The 20836-nt window shown below is 40.7% G+C and overlaps 1 protein-coding gene across 1 annotated transcript in view; it reads left to right on the plus strand.

Annotated features, from left to right (window-relative positions):
- Nucleotides 1–3016: 3016 nt before the first annotated feature.
- Nucleotides 3017–20836, plus strand: part of DENND6A (DENN domain containing 6A) — a 61467-nt gene continuing 43647 nt past the window's right edge. The window contains exons 1-5 of the mRNA XM_063426877.1: nucleotides 3017–3197; nucleotides 18009–18047; nucleotides 18996–19038; nucleotides 19694–19806; nucleotides 20693–20773. Coding sequence (XP_063282947.1) covers nucleotides 3063–3197; nucleotides 18009–18047; nucleotides 18996–19038; nucleotides 19694–19806; nucleotides 20693–20773 — 411 coding nt within the window. The 5' untranslated portion in view covers nucleotides 3017–3062. The remainder of the gene's footprint in view (nucleotides 3198–18008; nucleotides 18048–18995; nucleotides 19039–19693; nucleotides 19807–20692; nucleotides 20774–20836) is intronic.

A 20836-nucleotide genomic window follows, 5' to 3' on the forward strand; every position in this document is an offset into this window, starting at 1 on the left:
GAAATAGGGGGTGCGGCTTCACGAGGCTCCCGACGCTGGAACCAGGTGAGTAATATCCTCTGCCTGGAGAGTCGCCTTAATGGGATTCTATAGTGTAAGGAATACAAAGTTGTATTTCTTACCCTACACTTCCCTCATGGTGCCCCATGCGTTAAAGAACACTTTGTGTACTTACCCGAATCCAACGCTCTGCCTCCACCAATGGGAAGGGCTAATGCGCATGCGGATTGAGTGCGGCAGGCCATCCTTATAGGTAAGCATTGCTTCAATCTATTCCTATGGTGATTTTACTTATGCAAGGACTTCCGCAAGGATTTCCAGAACAAGTTAGGGCACCAAAAGTTGCCTAGCAAGCAGGAAGTGCCTCTAGAGGCTGATTGTCTTGGTCTTGCAATATAATCATTGTTTGAGAGAAACTGCAATGATTTACATTGCATGACTAAGGGAGACAGGGACACTGCACTCAATGAGCTGAAATGGTCTGGGTGCCTATAGTGTCCCTTTAACCCCTTAAGTCCGGCGGACGTATATTTACGTCCTTTTAAAAGCGGCTCTAAACGCCGCAGGACGTAAATATACGCCCGCCGTTTTTTTTTAACTTACCCGGTCGCCGGTGGTCCCACGCCGGCGATCGCGGTTGGGGGGACTCCCAGGGAGCCCCCCCAAGGCAGATCTGCCTCCTCCGGTCCCTCCCGGTCATGTGAGAGTGAGGTCCTTGCGAGGACCTCACAATCACATGGCCGGTATAGCTGGCTTCTGTATTGCCAGCAGGGGGACCAACTGTAATGACAGTTGGTCCCCCTGCTGGCTGAAAATAAAATAAAATAATGTTAAATAAGTGTAAAAAAAAAATTTATACTTAGATCATATATATATATATTATATATATATGATCTAAGTATATATATATACACATATACATATACACACATACACCGTCTAGGTGTATTTTAATATTAATATATATATAATTATATATATATATTAATATCAAATTACACGTAGACTGATACTGATTAAATATATATATAATTATTGTTATATATATATTTATAAATAATATTAAAAAAAATATGTAAATATGTAAAAAAATAAAATAAAAAAAATAATTAAAAATAAAATATTAAAAAATATATAGATGTGTTTTATTTCGTTCTAACTGTATTGTGATATTAATATATATATATTTATATCAAAATACACGTAGAACGAAATAATATATATATCTATATACATAAATATATACGTATATATCACTATATATATACCTATATATAAATAAAAATATTAAAAAAAAATATATATATATATACGTATATATACACATATGTATATATATACATATATTAATTCTACACATATATTTATGTAATAATTTTACATAATTAGGTATCCTAATTAATTACAATTAGCGGGACCTGCCTGACCACCCATGCCGAAAGTATAGGGAATTTAATTTGCTAGCACTATATTTAACCCTATAACTTTCCAAGACACCATAAAACCTGTACATGGGGGGTACTGTTTTACTCGGGAGACTTCGCTGAACACAAATATTAGTGTTTCAAAACAGTAAAATGTATTACAACCATGATATCGCCAGTAAAAGTTAAGTTTTTTGCATTTTTCACGCACAAACAGCACTTACAGGGACGATATTATTGCAGCAATACTTTTTACTGTTTTGAAACACAAATATTTGTGTTCAGCGAAGTCTCCTGAGTACAACAGTACCCCTCATGTACAGGTTTTATGGTGTTTTCAAAAATTACAGCGTCAAATATAAGGCTTGTGTTTAATTTTTTTCACATTAAAATTCGCCAGATTGCTTACGTTGCCTTTATGACCCTATGGTAGCCCAAGAATGAAAATTACCCCTATGATGGCATACCATTTGCAATAGTAGACAACCAAAGGTATTGCAAATGGGGTATGTCCAGTCTTTTTTAGTAGCCACTTAGTCACAAACACTGGCCAAAATTGGCGTTTTTTGCATTTTTCACACACAAACAAATACGAACACTAACTTTGGCCAGTGTTTGTGACCAAATGGCTACTAAAAAAGACTGGACATCGCTTATTTGCAATACCTTGGGTCGTCTACTATTGCAAATGGCATGCCATTATGGGTGTAAATTTATTTCCTGGGCTACTATACAGTCTCAAAGGCAACGTAACCAATCTGGCGAATTTCAATTTCAAATGTAACATGCTATATTTGACCCTGTAACTTCCCAAAACACCATAAAACCTGTACATAGGGGGTACTGTTTTACACGTGAGACTTTGCTGAATACAAATATGTGTATTTTATTGCAGTAAAATCAAACAGTATTATGACATTGACAGTTAAAATGTCATGTAGAACGAAAAAAATAAAAAAAAATCTTATTTTCTCCCATTTTTTTCATATTAAATTATGTTTCATAGCTAAATATTTGATATTAAATGAAAGCCCTGTTTCCCCTGAATAAAATGATATATAATAAGGGGGGGTGCATTTAATATGAAAGAGGTGAATTACGGTTTGACAGACATATAGCGCAAATGCCAGGTTTTGTTTACATTTTGTTTCGTTCACAACTTGTACATTTGGCTGCGGTGTTAAGGGGTTAATAGTGGAGATGAGGGGCAGCGCCAGGTGAACTCCAGGTAAAAAGTCAAATCCTTCAAAAATAGTTTGACTCCTTACAATGGGGGAGCACCAGGGCAGTTCTGACCCCATGACAACCACAGTGCACTGTAGTGGTTATGGTGCTTAAAGGCAGAGTATCCTTTTAATGATTCTCAGGGTTATTCACTAACCCATAAATAGTCAGATTCGAATTCGATCCCAATAGGCTGATTCACTAAACAGTGAACTGCAGCGAATTAAAATCCGAATAACACATTTTAAAATGCGATGTTTACTAAACAATCCAGTGGATGCTACTTTCCTGGAGGAAGTCGGCGAATTCTGCTTCATCCGCCCCCCCTGCGTCATCACCCAGCGCCTCCAGCTCGCGGCTGCGGCTGATGACGTTTGGTGGTTTCGGTGTGGATGGGGTCTGGAAGCGGTAAACATGTCAATGCAAGGGATGGATGAGCCCGAGGAGTTACTGAATCCCTCCCGGGACCTTCCCTGGGACCGCTTCTCCGCCTGGCTGCACTGTATCTGCGTGGTGGGCTTTGACCTGGAGCTGGGCCAGACCGTGGAGGTGAGTGGGGGGTAACACAGTGATTATCGGTAGGTGAGCCTGGCAGTAAGTGGTCCTTTCCATGTGATGGCTGTGAATCCTGCTATAGTCTACACTGACATAGAGGGACCCTAAAAACACATCCCCCCCCAAAAATATTACACACCAATATAGAGGTAACCATGTCCCCCACCTTCCTAATTCCCCCAGTAATGGGGGAAAACACCTAATTTATTATCATCCTTGCTATGGATAGTCTGTGACCCCCCTCTCTTTCTGAATATGGTCCCCCTCCTTTATACCAAAATCCCACCCTACAGGAGGGTCTTCTGAAAATCTATTATAGGTAACCCTGCAGATTTGACCCCCTCTGAACCATCCAAATATATGTCAAATTACATATGAAGAGGCTAAACTTCAATTAAGTGGCTTAGAGGCCTCTAGGCCATTTTTTGTAAAGTCTATCAGTCCTCCAAATATCAACAGACCCTTCAATGAAGGTGCTTCTTAGTCTTTGTTGTAGCTATTACAGTTAGGAAATACATTTATTACAGGGGGCATTTAGTTTTACATTCTACGTGTGTTTCTCCATTGCCCATTACATTACAATTTTGTGTATCTAGGCATCTTGCTAATGTGATTTACTTGACCTGTGACAATTTTATAATCTGGTCAATAGTTCCCCTCTTTAGGTTTTCGCTATTTGTTAGTACCTTGTATCCATAGATCTATCAAGAGCACATGATAGAATGTGCGGAATAGAAAGTAGCAAAAGTGCTTTATTGGATAATTAACCATGGGATTGATTATTATTTTTTTAAGTTTAATTAAGTAAATTAAAGAACATGAAATGTTCTTTTAGTTTCCTTGGATTTAACCCCTACTACCAATCTCATGTCTTTCCTCACAGATTTCAAGCTGAAATCATACCTACACCAGTGATTACTAACCTGTATGCTAGCAGAGCATAAAACCAAATGTAGTGCCAAAGTGGAACATTTACTAATCTTAATATTAGACACATTTATTTGTTGGCGTTTTATAAATAATAACAATTTTATATTCCCTACGTATACAGAAATGCTCATCTCGTCTGCTAGCAGACAAATTTTCTTCTCTTAAATGGTTAAAGGGACACTATAGTCACCTGAACAACTTCAGCTTAATGAGGTTGTTTAGGTGAGTGCTACAGCTACCCGGAGCCTTTTTCTTGTAAGCACTGTATTTTCTGAGAAAATGCAGTGTTTACATTGGAAGCTTGGAACACCTCTTGTTGCAGTCAATCAGACGGCCACCAGAGGGACTTCCGAGTTCAGAGGCCCTAAAAAGGCCTCTCGTCCGATGCATTCTGGGTGAATGCATCAGACGGGCTATCAGCACACAAAGCACTGTGAACGCGCTTTGTGTGCTGACAGCCTGTCAGCACTGCTGTGGGCGTGGCTTCAGCTGACAGCTGAAGCCCGAACCCACAGGGATGCTGTCTGGCCACAATAGTGGTTGAAGGGAGGGGGGGGACGGACCTACTCTCCTCCCCCCCCCCCCCCGGCCCCCACCCCTGAGCGGTGAGTGGGGGCCCTAAAAATAAGGGTGGCACATACTGCCCCCCCAGCCCCCACCCCTGTGCGGCGGGTGGGGGCACTAAAATTATCAATAAGGGGGGACCTATTGTCCCCCCCCGGCCCCCACCCCTGTGCGGTGGGTGGGGGCCTTAAAATAAAAAATAAGGGGGGGACATACTGCCCCCCCCCGGCCCCCACCCCTGTGCGGCGGGTGGGGGCCCTAAAATTCACAATAAGGGGGGGGGGCTACTGCCCCCCCCCCGGCCCCCACCCCTGAGCGGTGGGTGGGGGCCCTAAAATTCACAATAAGGGGGGGGACCTACTGCCCCCCCCCCCCGGCCCCCACCCCTGAGCGGTGGGTGGGGGCCCTAAAATTCACAATAAGGGGGGGGACCTACTGCCCCCCCCCGGCCCCCACCCCTGAGCGGTGGGTGGGGGCCCTAAAATTATCAATAGGGGGGGACCTATTGTCCCCCCCCGGCCCCCACCCCTGAGCGGTGGGTGGGGGCCCTAAATACAAAGGGGGTGGGGACCCTAGTTAACCCTCCCCCCCCCCCCCCCCCCCAAAAAAAAAAAAACTTATCTCCCTACCTACCCCCTCACCCTAAAAATAATGAGGGGGGACCCTTTAACTAAAAACCTGTAAAGAAAAAAAAAATAAGATAAAAACAACTTACCATTCGATGTTTTCTTTCTTCTAAAATCTTCTTTCTTCAGCCCCAAAAAAGGCCAAATAAAAATCCATAATAACCGACGCAATAAAAAAAAAAAAAAAAAAACCCGAGCGCAAAAAAAATAATCCATCTTCACCCATGGAGGGCTCCGCGCAGACTGAGCTCCGCAGGGCGGGGGAAGGCTTATAAAGCCTTGCCCCGCCCTGCAATTAGGCTAAGAACACTCTGATTGGTGGGTTTAAGCCAATCAGAGTGCTCTGTGTCATTTTACAAGCGTGGGAAAATTCCAAAGAACTTTCCCACGCTTGTAAAATGACAAAGAGCACTGTGATTGGATGGCTTGAAATCCATCCAATCACAGTGCTCTTTGTCATTTTACAAGCGTGGGAAAATTCCAAAGAACTTTCCCACGCTTGTAAAATGACACAGAGCACGGTGATTGGATGGCTTGAAATCCATCCAATCACAGTGCTCTTTGTCATTTTACAAGCGTGGGAAAGTTCTTTGGAATTTTCCCACGCTTGTAAAATGACACAGAGCACTGTGATTGGATGGCTTGAAATCCATCCAATCACAGTGCTCTGTGTCATTTTACAAGCGTGGGAAAATTCCAAAGAACTTTCCCACGCTTGTAAAATGACAAAGAGCACTCTGATTGGCTTAAACCCACCAATCAGAGTGTTCTTAGCCTAATTGCAGGGCGGGGCAAGGCTTTATAAGCCTTCCCCCGCCCTGCGGAGCTCAGTCTGCGCGGAGCCCTCCATGGGTGAAGATGGATTATTTTTTTTTGCGCTCGTTTTTTTTTTTTTTTTTTTAATTGCGTCGGTTATTATGGATTTTTATTTGGCCTTTTTTGGGGCTGAAGAAAGAAGATTTTAGAAGAAAGAAAACATCGAATGGTAAGTTGATTTTATCTCATTTTTTTACAGGTTTTTAGTTAATGGTCCCCCCTCATTATTTTTAGGGTGAGGGGGGTAGGTAGGGAGATATTTTTTTTGGGGGGGGGAGGGTTAACTAGGGTCCCCCCCCCCTTTGTATTTAGGGCCCCCACCCACCGCTCAGGGGTGGGGGCCGGGGGGGGACAATAGGTCCCCCCCCTTATTGATAATTTTAGGGCCCCCACCCGCCGCTCAGGGGTGGGGGCCGGGGGGGGGACAGTAGGTCCCCCCCCCTTATTGATAATTTTAGGGCCCCCACCCGCCGCTCAGGGGTGGGGGCCGGGGGGGGGGACAGTAGGTCCCCCCCCTTATTGATAATTTTAGGGCCCCCACCCGCCGCTCAGGGGTGGGGGCCGGGGGGGGGACAGTAGGTCCCCCCCCTTATTGATAATTTTAGGGCCCCCACCCGCCGCACAGGGGTGGGGGCCGGGGGGGGGACAGTAGGTCCCCCCCCTTATTGATCATTTTAGGGCCCCCACCCGCCGCTCAGGGGTGGGGGCCGGGGGGGGGGACAGTAGGTCCCCCCCCTTACTGATCATTTTAGGGCCCCCACCCGCCGCTCAGGGGTGGGGGCCGGGGGGGGGCAGTAGGTCCCCCCCCTCATTGATAATTGTAGGGCCCCCACCCGCCGCTCAGGGGTGGGGGCCGGGGGGGGACAGTAGGTCCCCCCCTCATTGATAATTTTAGGGCCCCCACCCGCCGCACAGGGGTGGGGGCCGGGGGGGGGGACAGTAGGTCCCCCCCCCTCATTGATAATTTTAGGGCCCCCACCCGCCGCACAGGGGTGGGGGCCGGGGGGGGACAGTAGGTCCCCCCCTCATTGATAATTTTAGGGCCCCCACCCGCCGCACAGGGGTGGGGGCCGGGGGGGGGACAGTAGGTCCCCCCCCTCATTGATAATTTTAGGGCCCCCACCCGCCGCACAGGGGTGGGGGCCGGGGGGGGGACAGTAGGTCCCCCCCCTCATTGATAATTTTAGGGCCCCCACCCGCCGCACAGGGCGGGTGGGGGCCCTAAATTATTATTGATAATTTTAGAAAGCGAGCTGAGCTGTCAGTCAGACAGCTCAGCTCGCGAACGCGCATTCCGCGCACATGCGCGGTAAAGCGCTCAGGTTCTTCATAGGGCGGCATTCAATGCCGCTCTATGAAGAACGCGATTGGTCCAGCGCGAAGCCGTCCCATTGGGCCCCGCGATTTCGTCATTTTGACGAAAAAGGGGGCGCGGCCTAGCGGGGAGCTCGGCGCTGGAACGGAGGTAAGTTTTTAATATAAAAACACCGATTTTTTTTTTTTAATGAATGAAAGTTCATATAAAAGCAAGAAGGAAGGCTGGGGGACCTGTCTTTCTTGCTTTTATATGGTGACTATAGAGTCCCTTTAATGTAACCATAATTTGTTTGTTCACATTGACAGTATTGACTTGTTGCGTAGTAAATGAAAATAAATGTTGTTTAGGAATTGTAACTGAAATTTATTGTTTTGCATTTTTTATTAATAACTGGACATCAGTAACACACAACTGCATTATTTCAGCAGTTTATAATTTCTTAATCCTGTGGGAGTTGCAGTACAGGGCTGCAAATATTTATTGTTTTAAAGAAATACATGACAAAATATCTGCTTGTGTCTAATTCTTGTATGTCACATTTATAAATAACTTCAAACTCGGTTTTAATCACTTAATGTTAATCATTTGGTATGCAAAGTAAGTTTCAAATTTAGTGAATGTGAGTAGCTCTGTTAGCAGCAGTATTTAAATCTTTCCCATGTTGTCCAGAGCTCCCTGCTTCATGGGAGAATGTAACATACATATTTTTGGATTGGTGGCTGTTATACATGAATGAGTGTGAAATGTGTATTACATGTCATAGTACTGCACCCTGATATTTGTAAAAAAAAAACAAAAAACTAAATAATAACTAAAAAAGCTACAATTTCTGGGGAAATTGTGTGAAGTGTTCTTGCCTCCACCAGTAGTCTACAACTGGAGTGGGCAGAATAACTGTTATTTATTTATACAGCACATTTAATTGCAACGTTATTGCCCAAAGTGCTTCACAGTTACATTAAAACATACATTTATAAAAACATTAGCAGGTGTACAAAAGGCCCTGGCTATGACATCACTTGCTGCTGCAGCCTGGCACAGGTCAGAGTATTTTGGCGGTTGCCATCTTCAAACGGTCGTATTTTAAAAACTATAAAATCTACAACAAAGAGCTTTATATTGTGAGAATCACAAGACCCAGACCTACATTTTGATGAATAGTATGTCTCTGAAGTATTAAAAATGAAGGCACAGTCGCAGTTTAGAAATTGCCCTTCAAATGTGAGCTTTGCAGAGTGGAGTTTCAATGAATGTCAATGGACGGCGTGAGTTGCAATCAAATGGTCATATTGTGAAAACTATCAGGACTATGGCTTAGCTGTGGACATTTTTAGTGGCAGCAGGGATAGCTGAACGTTTTGATATAAGATTTGTGTAGGTGGGCCTGAAAATGAGTGAGTGGTGGCAGTTTAGAAATCATGTCCTGATTTTTCAGCTTTTGCCAGCTCCCACTCCAGCTTTGCCATTCCTATGGGACAAATTTCGCCACAAGAACGACGATATTCCGTGAACCATTCAGCGAAACGTTCCACAAAGTAATAGCACACCAATCGGGAACAATCCGCACGTTTCGGTATATTACTGTCTATCTAGTGTAAAAACTGTGGGAGGAGTTAGGGTGGTAAATTTGGCTATAATAAGAATAATAATATATATATGTGAGATAACAGTAAGTGGTCTTGCTATGCAAGAACACTTAATAAGTGTCATCTTCCTAAAACTCTAAAGTACTGAAAAGTGAGCAGTCACCAATAAACTTTTCTGGTTTCCATGGTGACTGCCCATTGTTTTTGATTAAGGCATGGGGAAAATTCATCTTCTGCAAATATAGTGACTCCATTATAAAGATCATCTGTACACACTGTGTAATTAATCCACAGTGTGTTATGGACTTTCTAAGTATAGGCCAAAAGGTGACAGAAACAATCTAAACATCTACTAATTTTCTTAAATGTTTTCAAGCCGTTTCTCAATTTACCTGTATTTTTTACCATTCAGAAAAATAAAGATCTAGGATTACCTTCCTCCAAAGAATGTAAATATAAATACAAAGCAGTTTACTATAATTTACTTTTTGATATGTTTAACTTAGTGGCGAGAATAATAAATGTAATTAATTTTTATTTAATTTTTTTTCAATAACCATCTCTCATTTAATTTTCTGCTATTGTTTTGAAGTCCAAAGATGTTTGTAGTTTTAGGCCATAAGTATCTGGGTACTAGCTCTTTAAGCAATTTTCTAGAATATTGCAATTTATTTTGATGGCGTAGGACTTTGTGCACGTCACGTTTTGATTTTGCTGTAGTAAAAGTATATGACCTAGCACTGTGCACAGTATATATTCTCTTAAGCACAGCAATACCACTACTACCATAACACTTAGCCAGACTATTAATGTTCAGTCCTACACGCTGACTGATTTGCCCTTATTCGTGTGTTGCTTCTGCTGCCCAGTTAGCCTAGCTTGCTTGCTAACGTAGTTAAATTCATTGTGCTCCACTCTAGTTTACTTCGTTTGTTTCTCTAAAACAACAACAAATAAATAAATGAGGCAGTCCTATTTAGGAGTTTGTTACTATACATTATCCCTACTATCTTGCAATGTTTATGATTGATATGACTCTTTACTTTTCTTTCGGTAATGTGACTTCAATGCCTTAAAAAAACTAAACTATATGACAATCGAGTTGACCCACATTGTTATGTACAGGGTTTACGCTATTCCTGCTTTCTTCTATACTGTGTATTGTAATGCATTTAAGCGATGATGAGACACAAAGAGCATCTTTTTATGAAATAGTTTGTAAAAGGAACACTCTAAGAAGCATCATAACCACTACAGCTGTTTGTTGCATTTATGGTGCCTGAAGTGCTCTGGAACTGTCCTATGGTAAGTGTAGAATAAAACATTTAAAAGCACTTTGGCAACTTATCTGGGAGTCCGCTGGTTTCCACCTCCCCAGGAATAAACCCATGGTAGTACAAATAAGTTGTGCCCATTATTAAACTGTCATTAATTGATTGCCTTGGAAATGCTGCAGTGTAATGCTGTTGCATACCAACCTTTGTGTTAAACACGACACCAGATTTACTGACACCTCAGAAGTCGCTACAAATCAGTTAATTAGTTTCGCAAGCCAGGTATTTATAACCGTCACAATAATTTGACTGTAAAGGGTTTATTATTCAATAAACTGTTTAATGAATTGATCATCAAATCTGTTAAAACGTATGCCAAAATTATGTAGATGGAACGATTTTTCACTTTGCATGTATCTTGCAAATTCGGTTTTGAATTTACAGATCAATCACCAAATCTACCTATGCAGCAGCTTTAAAGCAGCCCTGTCACACTGAAAATTGAGTACTTCATTAAGATTTCAACCCAGTCAGGAGATATACAGAGACAAAGTTGGGACTACTTAGTCTCTGTATTTCCCCTCTGCCTGACTTTCTTAGATTCAAGGTGGAGTCTAAGAGTCAATCCCAACAGCCGTCACCAGTGACGGCTGCAGGGAATTGGCTGTGTTTATGGAGGATCCTACTGTCTCAAGTAGACTTGACGACTGCTCCTGGCTCTTGTTGAAGAGGACCAGCACAAGCAAGATGGTGGCGCCCGCAAGGGACAGATTCAGGTAATCTCAACTTTACATGCCCCTGGTCACCATGCCCCCAGCAGCGATGTCACTGCAAATTGAGGAAAGTCCCTAGATAATGACAGCGCTTCTTTGAAGGGACACTATGGTCACCACAATCACTACAATGTAGTGGTTCTGGTGTCTATAGTATGTCCTTGCAGGCTCAGCTGCATTGTAAGAGAAAGGCAATGTTCACATTGCTGGCTAGTAAAACCTACATTGCTGCCTAGTAACACCTCTAGGTGCAGTCACTCAGACGCTCACTGTTTTATGTTCAGTGATGAAGTCTTCCTTATATTTTTATGCATGCCGGAGATAATGCACTAACAAAATAAATCTATAAATCAGGCCGAGCAAACTTTGCAAATGTCCAAAGGGCAGTGATGGTCATGGGCTGAGACAGACAGGGAAATCAAAGGATCTCTCCTGTCGACTCATCCATGGCACTGAGCCCAAAGAGGCTGTTGGAGATTGTCATCTTCAGTGAGCCCTAATATCAGAGGTACTTCCTATTTCGGTGTGCGGCACTTGTGTTCAGTGTCTCCATGCTACCTATAGGAGTGGAGCCGGAGCCGGTCAAGGAGTATGTTGTCACCAATGGTTATTCTGTCTGCCACTTCGCCGAGTGTTTCCACGGGATAGTACGGCAATGTTCTGAAATTATGGAAGCTCACCAGAACGACAGACAGAGGCTACATGGCTCTCTTTCCCTGGCATTAGGGTTCTCTGAAGGTAACTTAAAGGGACACTATAGTCAACAGAACAATTACAGCTTAAAGTAGTTGTTCTGGTGTCTATAACCTGTACCTGTACATTTTTCAATGTACATTGCTGTCTAGGGACACCTCTAGTGAAAATCACTCAGACGGCCACTAGAGGTGCTTTCTAGATCAGTGCTGCACAATGCGCAGCACTGGCATTCAGCTTCTTCATGCTTCAAAGAGGAGATGCTGTTTGGTGCAGCGTGACGTTTTGCCCGATAGCCTCCCGAAAGCATTGGATTGGCTGAGATCATCAAGCTTGATGATCTCAGCCAAGGGGGCAGAGCCGGCCACAGCCAGATCCACGTGGCGCTTAAAAAAAGGTTAGTAAATCACCTTTTTAACCAGATGTAAGGGGGAGCCGGCGGACTGAACAGCTATTTAGACCTATATTGTCAGTAATACATGTTTGTATTCCTGACAATATAGTGTTTCTTTAATCTCAAACCAGCTCGTCAGTGCCCTTGATGGGCCGGCAGGAGAAATACTTTAAAGTCCGCTGTCTGTCTCAGCCCATGGTCATCCCTGCCCATTGAGGATTTGCACAGTTTGCCCGATGGCCAGTTTGGGTTTGATATATATATATATATATATATTTCTTTTGTTAATGCATTATCTCCGAGACTCATAAAAATATAAGGAAGCCGACTTCATCACCTAACATAAAGTATAGAATTTTTTTTAATGTATGTGTATTCTTAAATTGAAACACATCCATTCTGTTTTATTAACATGTGAGAGCCATCAGTTGTATAATATACATTCTCCTATCCAGCGGCTTTGATAGTGAAAGTGTTTAGTTTAGTGAAAAACTAAAATGCCCTGTTTAGCATGCTTGGCATGCAGTCTTTTTGTTTGCCTATGTGCCTTTGATATATTACAATTAGTAAACTGTATTAATCACAGCTGACAGATTGAAATTGAACTTGTGTGTTGCATGATTTTCCTGGATATAAAATTTGCTAAGAATCATGAATTATTAAGCAGCCATTGATTTCTGTTCAAGGTTCCCTTTGGTGTCTGGTTTAATGTTAGCAGACATTGTTGTTGATGTCAGGATTCTATGGACACCCCATGATTGAAGTCTTATCTCTGCAGACTGATGGTGCTGTAGAATTTCAGACTTCCATTAATTAAGCAATCTGGCCAATCACATTGGAAAACCAAAGGGTGATTTACAGCCCTCAATGTGCTCCCTAAAGAGGCTCAGCATCTGCCATAGCCTCTGCAGGACTTTTCCTTATGGCAAGGGTTACCACATCAACCATTTTAAGTGGGACGCTTATAAATACTGCAGATGATGTGTCTGTGCTTAAAGATGCTCTCTGGCGATGTGTGTAATTTAAATTGCTCCCGTTTTAAAAATTAAGTATCCACCCTCACTTCATTTAGGCTGCATATACCAATTATTACTGGGCAGTACTTAGCCTTGATCAATGAACGCAAAATTATTTTTTACATTTATTTATAAACTAGGAGAGGTCAGGCATCTCTACATAGACTATTACTTTTTATATACAGGGTTCAAATCATTATCAATATAAACTAACAGTCTCAAATCATTAACATGATCACTTATTACTAAAATGCTCCTTACATACAGGGATGTTGTGAAAAAAAGGTAGTTTTCTGTTTCTCTCCCGGCAGTGATTAGCAAAACGTTGATAAAGTTATAAGCTCACCCATTCAGTGATTGTTGTCACAGCTTTATGTCCTATTTTTCTGTCCAAAACGAGTATTCATTTTACAGATTCCCACCTCCCATGAAGGTAATTTACTGTGTTAAAGGGGAACTGTCAGTTTTGAAATTAAACTGGTGGCAAGGAACAAACCTATAAAATTCACAAAACAGACAAAAGCCCTGTGCGCAACTCCCACTACTGTTGGGTGGCAGCAATGACCATAGCACTCATCTACACCAATGCATAGAAAAAACAAAACCCCAAAACAACCTATTTTTATTTAAATAACTTACTGTCTTATGAGCCACTGTCACATCAACTGATGCTCTCAGCCTATCCGCTGCACCCAGTCAGAAGCTTCCTGATTGAAGCCTCGGACTGGATATTAAGTGAAGGGGCAGAACTGACTGGCAATTAATCTAATATTTTGGGATTAAGCCGTACGTTCAAGGTTAACTCCTTCAGGTAAGATGTTGCACGGGACTTCCATGCACCATAACATCTCATTGCAATAAAGTTATTAGATTGGTTGTTGGTTATGCGTGGAGTGATCCTTTTAACCATTTTTTTTTTTTCATGTGATGTTCCATTTTCTTCATCTAAATGAAGTTGCCAGGAGGCCCCTGGGGCCACTCTTACCTCAAGGGGTTAAACAGTTCTCAAACAGTTTAACACCTAAGTTGCATCGAGTGGTGATGTACGCTCCCTCCACCCCCCTTCTTGGGCCCATCCGGTTTCTGAAATTTCACTTATAGTAAGCACAAAGTGCAACTGGGTTGGAGCAGTCAGCGGATGCTCTCAGCCAATTATTTTCTCCCCATTCACAAAACTGGCTTGGAAAAGGGACATTTCTTTCCAAACCAATTTAGTGAATTGGGAGTTACCCAGCAAGTATAACCATATAGTTTGGAATATACCAGAAATTGTGATTTATTTTTTTTTGAAATTTTTTTTTTTTTATATTTTCCAGTTTAGCATTCATTTTTGCGAATTCTTGGGGTCAGTCAGTAAATCAGGAAATGCTTAGCATTGAAAAGGAATGTGTACATTTTAGGCCAAAAAAGCCTAACTGTTCAACTTCAACAATTGTTTGGGTTAAATATTGCCATTGTATGGTTAATTCTCTGTTTTTTTGGTACATATATACCACAATTTCAGAGATATAGATGTGGCAAACCTAGCCACTTCAGACTATAGAACTTTGACTCTAAAGGTTGTCCTAAACACTGCTGCCCTATTCTGTTTGAATGTACTTTGCATTCTGTATTGAAATGTATGTTTGCATGTAATCCCTATAGCATTCATATGCTAGCAGCCGAAAGCCACTAGCATTTACATGGTTGTTTCACGAACAGCAACTTTACCGACTGTTCGTGAAACGAACCAAGTACCGAACCCAAGCCCAAACACTGAGGGTCGTGTGGCACCAATGACCAGATTGCAACATTGTTGCAATCGGTAGTTAAGTGCTTTCCTGGGTGGCCGTCGTTCTACTACTGACCACGCGGCGGTCGGCCATCTTGGATCCTTTGTCTCCCCAGCCGTGTTTTGTCGTCGAGCGCCTGGAACTGAAAACAGCTACTCGACGGCACGAACACCGCTGTACTTCCAGACCGTTCGGGAGCCCCGGTCTTCTCCTATTGTGGTTCCACATCGGTGTTCGGTACTTTCAGACGACCTTAATAATAAAGTGTATTTCGTGCGGAGTTCGGTTGTTTTAGCTGGGATCTGAGCGGTACTCTCACGAAAGGTTCACTCAGACCCCAGCTATCTACCGAACGTCCGTTCGTCAGAATAACATGAATATTGTACAAGTGGTGAATTTAAATGTAAAATGCCGGTTCTGCTGCATGGAGGGATAATCCACTTAACGGTATATTCCAGTGGGAGTATCCCTCTCGTGCAGCAGTGCCTGATGGGAGAAATGCTCCAAATGTTAAGTCCCCCATGTAGTCCCTTACTGTATTACCCCTGCTATGTCAGTAAGGAAACCCCTTGCATGGGGACTTGCATAAATACTGGAAGCTGTGAATAAAGACCTCAGTTGACTCCCAGAACTGTGTTTCGTCCGGTTACTGGGGGATTTGGGATATTGCCTTACTTTTCAGCGCTGACTGTGGGATTTAATATTGCTGCTTCGCTACAATAGACATGATCTTTTATTTTGGAAATCTGTCTAATTTAACCCACTGACTACTAATGTCTTGCAATTGTAGTAATTGGCCAAACTACTGACACACATGAGGTTAAATCTAATAATGTTATTGTTTATTGCTTGACCGATCTTCTTTTTTTCATTATTCGGGCATTTCTCAATATAGTGAAAGGAAAGTCATGTTTATTTTACACGGCATGTAGCAGTACGGCTGCTGTTTCATAGAATAAATATTGGTGGTTCCATTCACAGACCGGAGACGTGGCCACATTTGGCTGCAAGTTATGCTGCAATATGAAATTTGTAGACCATTCCTCTTTCAACGTCACTGCCCTGAATATCATACAAAGTACAAGGTTTACCATGCTGAAGATAAGGCAAGATCTTTATTTTATATATTTTTTGCACAATTCGATCGCGTTACATATGAAAATGTTCTTCTTTGTCGCACCAGAGGCATAACTAGGAACAGGAATCTTGTGAAAAGTTGCTTACTGCATTCACAAAACCTCAACAGTTATTTATTTGTTAATGTTTTCTTTGAAGTTTCGATTGAAAAAGTGATTTTAAAAAAACAAAAACTTTTTATTTTTTTTATTTTGAGTATTGATGTGACTATTCGCCTACATCCCTGCTTGGCAAAGTTATTTACGAACGTAAGAATTGTTAGGAATTCAAAATAAATTCCAAATTTTATACAAAAATAGCCAAACCGAAAATTATATTTGACCTGAAGACTTTTTCCACCTAAGCTACTTTGACCTACAATTTGACTTTCACTTTGTAATCCCCACATTCCCTTGTATGGTTAATACGCCTTTCACAGGTTTAGTTCTGAGTCATCAATGTGTTCCACTTGGGCAAACTTGAGAAATAGATGACATTGCTGAATGTGGGCAATGCTCAGGGTGTTCAGCTGCTTCATTGCGAGATTGTACCAATCCAGTTTCATTGCATTCCTACAATAATTCCCTAGGTATATCTGCAAAGCTACTGAAAATGGTTATGTAAACAATGCTGATGTAGGTTTTACAGCAGACCTATGTTATACAAGATCCATTAAACAAACACAAGTGATATCACAAGAGGACAGGATAATCAGTTTGGATGTACCCAAATGAACTAGACAGAGATCTCGTGAAAGGTCAGAAATGCTACTGACTTTTCGCTGTAAACTATTTCTTTTTTTTATTGTGTAACCATAAAATCCGAACCTGAAAGGCAAATTTCCATGGCAGCTCATCGCTGGGAAGAAAATAGGAATTCTTCCTTGGAGATCTAGAATGAACTTTTCTCCTTGGTGCTAAGTCAGCAGATTGTTGTGATTTGTTCTTAACAGGGAGAGGGCGAAAGGGAAATCTGAGTTGTTGGGATAATTGCTGCTGTGTCAAAAGTGCAAGCTATACATGGCAAATACTCATATTACGGAGACAGTATAGCGTTTTAAAGTGATCACCGGATGAATGACTTTTAAAGAAAGTTTTCCTTTTTTTTTTTTAAACATCCCCCCTCCAAAATTTACAAAATAAGAAAATAGTAGAATGATTTCCTTTGTTTGGTATTAGAGATATAAAGATGAACTTAAAGTACAAATTAACTTTAAAATTCATGGTTTTTGCCATAATTTCTTGGTTTTTTTTTTTAATATAGTCATGTGATTGAATATAATTTTTAATTTTATAAAAAAAACTATGTTTAATACTTTGTTTAATACTTTGACATGGCCGCTGTGGTTCTTTAGGAAAGGGGATAAAGTATGATTTAAAAAAAAAAAAAATGCATCAAAATATCTTTAGCTTAATGTGACAGTTTTAGTATTAAGATCATGCCGCTTATGCGTTAAATCACTTTTGTTTCTGACAATGCAGCTCTAGCCACACTCCTCCTGGCTGTGACCTGCATAGCCTGCATAAAAATAAGGTTTTATTTTCAATCAGATGTTGACTTGCTTTAGAAATTTTTATCTCTTGCTTTGTTGAACTTTAATCACACACAGGGGGCTTCTGCAGGATCCAGAAGACTATTAACAGAATGGGAGATAAGAAATTCTACAATAAACAGAATGTACAAAGTGTTTAGGAAAGCTGTAGAAGTCACATGTATGGAGGTTTGACTAGGGCTGCATAAGAAAAGTGATTTAAATCCTAAATGGCAGAGAATTGAGCAGTGAGACTACAGTGACATGATCTATACAACAAAGCTGCTTCCTTAACCTAAACTTATGTTGGTGACTATACTGTCCATTTTAATGCAAAAAGAAATTCAATTAATGACGTTTGCTAATTTCATTCTATTTTCTTTCCCCCCTGCCTAGGCGTTATTTCCTCCAAATGCTAAACTAACAGATAAAGAGGTAAGTGAAGCACACATCAAGCATGAGGCACAATGCCATTGTGACAATGATTCTTTACCTGAATGGGCTTTAATAATCATACTAATTATAAGTAATAATATAGAACATATGACCTACTGTAGCAACATAAACCTAAATAATACACTTTCATTCTGAAAGTCTATTATTAAGGTTTATGTTGCCTGAGCACATCATGTTTGCAAACATCGTACTGCATGGTATGAGATATCCTAATTCATGCATTATTCTTTGAAATGCATAGTTTGACTTTGTGTCTTAACGGCTCTATTAATTCTGGAGAGTTGGAGAGTTGTAAGCTCCTAAGCAGGACCTTCTGTTGGCTCTTGAGCTAAGTTTTAGTCTCATTTACCTAATGAGCTATGCGTTGCACTGCAGGGCTTAGCTCAGAGAGCGTCCGGTTCACCATTGGCAGCAGTGGAGACAGGGAGGAGGACGCAAGTTAAACCGTTAATGTGGGGGAGAGGGGCGACTGGGATCTCCTGACATCATATCCACTACTGAGTGCTCTACTGAGGCTCCCTTTTTGTGACATAATTGGAGATGGCTACAATTTATTTTGCCTTCTCTTGGATCAACTGCATAAAAGAATTGTCTTCATGGTTAAACTTTTTTTCCAACCTAGACAACTATGTAACTGTGTAATTTTTGTTTTGGTGTTTTTTTTTATTTTATTATTATCTTTATTTACTTTTAATAGTTTATATGTAATTTTTAAAATATCTATAATATTCATGTCATCACTTAATTGTCTGTTTAATCCTATAGCCTCATAAATGCTGTTGAAATATTTAAAGAGGTACACAACTGTAGCATCTGGTCTCCTGTAAGATTTATAATATGGCACATTTTAGAGGACAGACAGATGATTGGAAGATTCAGTTTTCCATTTAATCCTGTTCCTTTATTTATATTTATTTATTTTTGCAGAAAACCAGTATCTGTTATCTTTCCTTCCCAGACTCAAATTCAGGTAATCGAATCTATGTATACTGTTTTATTTTAAACAAACTTGTACTGAGACAGGTTTATATTTAATTGTAAAAATGCATACAACAGGACCCATTGTACTTGAAGGAGGTTCATACTTTAAGATCCAATAGCACTTGTGTTAAATCAAGGGCGGATTAAACAATATTTAAAAAGTTGAAAGTACAGAGGCCAATTGCATAGTTTGATGAGCCAGACTCCCTTTTTAATAGCCATTTCGACTTAATGATTTTCCACAAAACAATCGAGCTGCAACACTGAAATTGGATATTTCCTAGTCCGTAACTCCATGCTGAACAAGTCTATAAATTTTTTTTTAATTTTTTTTACTTGTTTGAACAGTTCTGTCTGTGCCTTTAACCATTAATTGCCATTGTGTAGTGTTACATCCTCTGCCTAGCACGCATCATGAAATTCCGCCCATGACATTGTGGGCACATGCAATTGTTGTAATTCATTGCAAACTCCGTACTTGCTTCTACTTCAATGCTGATGTTCCCGAGATACAATATTTAAATGTTGAATTAACTTTATATACATATTTGATGACGGTACAAAGTAACCCCCTTGTCATATTTACGAAGAGGTGGCATGCATTGATGGGATTAAAACTGTTGTATTTTTCATCTCCCTCCCAGGTTGTCTTGGAGACACTCAGTTCTGCTTTAGATTTCGTCAGTCGGCAGGCAGGAAATCATCCCTGCACTGTGTTCTCGATCAGACCGACAGAGATTCACCTGTTTATTTAAAGGTCTGTCTGTTAGCTGCAAACTGCACTAATGTACACTCTCTAATTTCCTTTGCAAAAAAAAACTTTTTACCAGCTTCAAATCATATTGGAGCAGACGAAAATAAGATAATTGGATTTAATTGTACATTTATAAATTATGTTAAAATCCTGTGATTGGTTAGATGTTGCTGTTGTAGATTCAAAACTAAGTCACATTATTAGTTGGGCAATGGGCAACATTGTAAAATTATTCCAAGCAAGTGGTTTTTATTTACTTGCAATATACATAAGAAAAAGTAGGGACAACTTTTTATTTCTTTATTTTTTTTAAACTTGATCTTTGGATATGAATGGAGCCTAAACAAGGTTCATTCAGAGCTGTAATGGTCCAAATCTATCACAGAATCCCACAAAAGTGCAAAATGGAACTCCTGCAGAAGGAATGACAAGATAGTAAATATATACATTAAGACAGGGGGTGGAAAGGGAGCTTTTTATGTCCTGATGAAAGTTCACAGGATGAACCAAAGCATTGACTATCTTCTAGGTATTATGCTACAATAAAGGAAATAATGTAGCAAAGAACCACTCTGGACTGGAATATTTTTATGTCTATTTCCTTTAGATTTACATACATTGTTACAATGTTATTATTCCTTTGTGATATTTGTTTTGTGTTATGCTTTTTTTTTTTTGCTTGTATTGTTACTAGATTTCCTGCGCATAGTATCAACCTGAGATACTCTGCACTTGCTTGTGATCTAATGCTATCATTATTTTTTTTTTGTACGCAAAATGTTCGGAAATATATATATTTTTTGTCTTGTGAACATAACACACACTCACTCACTTACTCACTCACTCTCTCACTTTGTTTTAATACATTTGTATCTTATTATATTTGCAGAAAGATCCAGCCTGCTTTTATGGTTACGTCTATTTCCGACAGGTCAGAGACAAGACTTTAAAAAGGGGCTATTTTCAAAAGGTAATTTATAGTATGAAAGCTGTGTTAAGCCTGCTTCTTTCTTGCTCTGTACTCCATTAACCT

The sequence above is a fragment of the Pelobates fuscus genome, chromosome 7, assembly GCF_036172605.1.
Source record: "Pelobates fuscus isolate aPelFus1 chromosome 7, aPelFus1.pri, whole genome shotgun sequence".
Classification (NCBI taxonomy): domain Eukaryota; kingdom Metazoa; phylum Chordata; class Amphibia; order Anura; family Pelobatidae; genus Pelobates; species Pelobates fuscus.